General features: G+C 53.3%; 1 protein-coding gene across 3 annotated transcripts in view; it reads right to left on the bottom strand.

Annotated features, from left to right (window-relative positions):
• The window catches only part of ATPAF2 (ATP synthase mitochondrial F1 complex assembly factor 2), a 12,062-nt gene extending 9,019 nt beyond the window's left edge, over positions 1–3,043 (bottom strand). For 2 of the 3 annotated variants that reach the window (XM_010842900.1, XM_010842899.1), the window contains exon 1: positions 2,758–3,043. In XM_010842900.1, the coding sequence (XP_010841202.1) occupies positions 2,758–2,890 (133 nt within the window). In that variant the 5' untranslated portion in view covers positions 2,891–3,043. The remainder of the gene's footprint in view (positions 1–2,757) is intronic. The other variant, XM_010842901.1, reaches the window with a different exon arrangement.
• Between the last annotated feature and the right edge of the window lie 216 nt (positions 3,044–3,259).

A 3,259-nucleotide genomic window follows, 5' to 3' on the forward strand; every position in this document is an offset into this window, starting at 1 on the left:
TCACATGAGGTGGCCAAAGTACTGGAGTTTCAGCTTTAGCATCATTCCTTCCAAAGAAATCCCAGGGCTGATCTCCTTCAGAATGGACTGGTTGGATCTCCTTGCAGTCCAAGGGACTCTCAAGAGTCTTCTCCAACATCACAGTTCAAAAGCATCAATTCTTCGGCGCTCAGCGTTCTTCACAGTCCAACTCTCACATCCATACATGACTACTGGAAAAACCATAGCCTTGACTAGACGGACCTTTGTTGGCAAAGTAACGTCTCTGCTTTTTAATATGCTATCTAGGTTGGTCATAACTTTTCTTCCAAGGTCATTCATCCTCAGGGAAATTCAAATGACAGTCCTTCACACCAGCTAGGAAGGCCATAGTCAGACAGACAGATGTCGGTAAGGGGGCAGAGAAACTGGGACCCTCACACACTGCTGGGGAAATGTAAAATGGCGCGACCACCTTGGAAAGTGGGGTGGCCAATCCTCAGAAAGTTAGTTAGCTACCGTTTGATCCAGCAAGTCTACTCTTGCATGAGTGCTAAGTTGCTTTAGTTGTGTCCAACTCTTTGTGACCCTGTGGACTGCAGTCCACCAGGCTTTTCTGTCCATGGGATTCTCTAGCCAAGAATACTGGAGTGGGTTGCCATTCCCTTCTCCAGGGGATCTTCCTGACCCACAGATCGAAGCCGGGTCTCCTGCCTTGCAGGTGAATTCTTTAACACTGAGCCACTGGGGATGTCCTGTCTATTTTTAGGTTACTTCCTATGAGAAACGAAAATACATTCTCACACAAAAACCTGTATTCAAATGTTTACAAAGGCATTCAGAATAGTCAAATGATGAAAACCACCCAAATGTTCATCAATGAATGACTGGGTAAATAAGACATGGTGTGTCCCCAAAACTGAATATTACCAGTTATGAAAAAGAATGAAGTACCGACACATGCTAACCCTAGGACGAACCTTGAATATACGCTAAATGGAGAAATGCCAGTCAAAAAAGGCCACATTCCATTTATATGAAATGTCCAAAATAGGGAAATCTATAGATACAGATCTTTGGTGGCTCAGAGGTTAAAGTGTCTGCCTGCAATGCGGGAGACCCCGGTTCAATCCCTGGGTTGGGAAGATCCCCTGGAGAAGGAAATGGCAACACACTCCAGTACTCTTGCCTGGAGAATCCCATGGAGGGAGGGGCCTGGTAGGCTACCATCCACAGGGTCACAAACAGTCAGACACGACTAAGCGACTTCACTTCATAGATACAGAGAATGAAGTAGTGGTTGTCTAGGGCTGGAGGGATGGGGCGGGGGCGGGGTACTCAGAGTGGCAGCTAAAGGGTACAGGGATCCTTTGGGGTCATAAGAAGTTTCTAGAACTGATGGCAGCAGAACTCTGAGTATACTGTGTTTAATCGCTCAGTATGTCTGACTGCAACCCCATGGACTGTAACCCGCCAGGCTCCTCTGTCCATGGGGATTCTCCAGGCAAGAATACTGGAGTGGGTAGCCATGCCTTCCTCCAGGGGATCTTCCCAACCCAGGGATTGAACCCAGGTCTCCCGCAACGAGGGCGGATTCTTTACCACCTGAGCCACTAGGGACCATTAAACTGTACACGGTAAGTGAGTGAATTCTAAGTGCATCATCTCAGTAAAGCTGTTTAAAAATTCTTCAGGGCAAATGTATCTACCACAGCAATTACTATAAACGGGCCAGATGACTAAACACTTTTCCCCCAAACCGCTCTAGCATCCACAGCATGGTTGGCAAACATTTTCTGTAAAAAGCCAAAGTGTTTTAAGCTTTGCAGGCCATCCGGTGTCTGGCACAACCAGCCAACTCTGCACCGTAATGAAAACAGCCTTAGGTGTGTGTCAGTGAATGAGGGGGGCTGGGTTCCAGGAAAACTATTTACAAAAACAGGTGGCAGGCTGGCCTCCCTATCTATAGCATCTCCCTCAACCCAGCACAAGCTGTCTCTTTAGACGAGGCAGACACTGAGAAGCTAAACCACTTGTGCAGACAACAGACAACTTGTAAGCAGAGACCCCCAGCTTTGACTTCACCGGTGTACTTCTCAGCTGGACAGGCAGGCTCTCTGAAGACCTTTCTTCTCTATGCAGCTGATGCCTGGGACAGCTGGTAGGGGGCTGGAGGCCACACGGGCGTCCTCGGAACAGCTCCAACACCGCAGTGACCTTTTCCTTACCCCCAACTTCAGCACAGTACTAACTGGCTGGAAAGAAAGCGTTACTGTCTTCACTCACTTAAAGTCAGTCCCACTCTTATCCCAAAATCTCTCCCTAGGAGTAACGAAAGATCCGCTACAGAAAGCCTCATCCGAGTCGGAAATGCAGGAAGAAGGCACGGGGTGTCAACTCCTTAGAAGAGGTGGCAGGTATTCTGGGAGGGCAGCAGGAGGCAGGGCCAGGACAGCTGCGGAGCAAGCGGCCGGGATGGATGACTTAAAGCCGGTCGCGGGGACACAGAAAGCAGCCTAGCAGACTGGCCTTTGCCCCGCAAACCTCTCAGAGTCTGCTTTGCGCCTTTGGCGCAATCCCGACCCAGAAGTCGAATTTCCCCGCCTGAAAACAAGGATGACCTCTGCTTCCCCAATGAAAAAGAGAAAAACCGCACCTGCCAAAGGAAACGACGCGCGTGTGCCCTGGAGCGATCCCTGCCCTCGCGGGGAACTTCCCTCCCGACGTGTGACGCTGCAAGGCCGACCCCTCAGCCTGCTCCGCCCTGGCCTCCCTCACCTGCCGGGGGCACGTAGGCCCGGATGGGGGTAGGGAGCTTTGGCCCCAGCCCCTCGGAGGCGGTGAGGCCACTTCGGGGCAGGTTCAGGAGGCGACGCCCCACGTCCCGCAGCCGAAGGCAGCGCCTCCACATCGCGCGGGGGCCTCAGAGAATGACCGCTCGAGACCAGAGAGCGGGGAACACGGAGAGGAGGGACCACACGCCGCGTGCTCAGACTCCACAAACCTCCTCACCGGTCGCCGGCACCCTCACCATCTCTGGGCGCCGCCATGTTGCGCACGACACTTGTAGCGCGCCGTCGCCGCGCGCCTCAGCGCACGCCGCAGCCAATCAGCATCACAAACGCCCCGGCCCCGCCCCCGCGCCGCTCCTCGGGAAAAAGACTACAAGTCCCAGAGGGCCTCGGCGCCGCCACGTGCTGTCCCCGCCCGCCAATGGGCGGAAGCGCCGAGCCAGCCTGCTCCCGCCCCACAGCGCTCCCGAGCCAATCGGAAGGGGCGT

The sequence above is a fragment of the Bison bison genome, unplaced genomic scaffold (genome assembly GCF_000754665.1).
Source record: "Bison bison bison isolate TAMUID 2011002044 unplaced genomic scaffold, Bison_UMD1.0 scf7180017864180, whole genome shotgun sequence".
Lineage (NCBI taxonomy): Eukaryota > Metazoa > Chordata > Mammalia > Artiodactyla > Bovidae > Bison > Bison bison.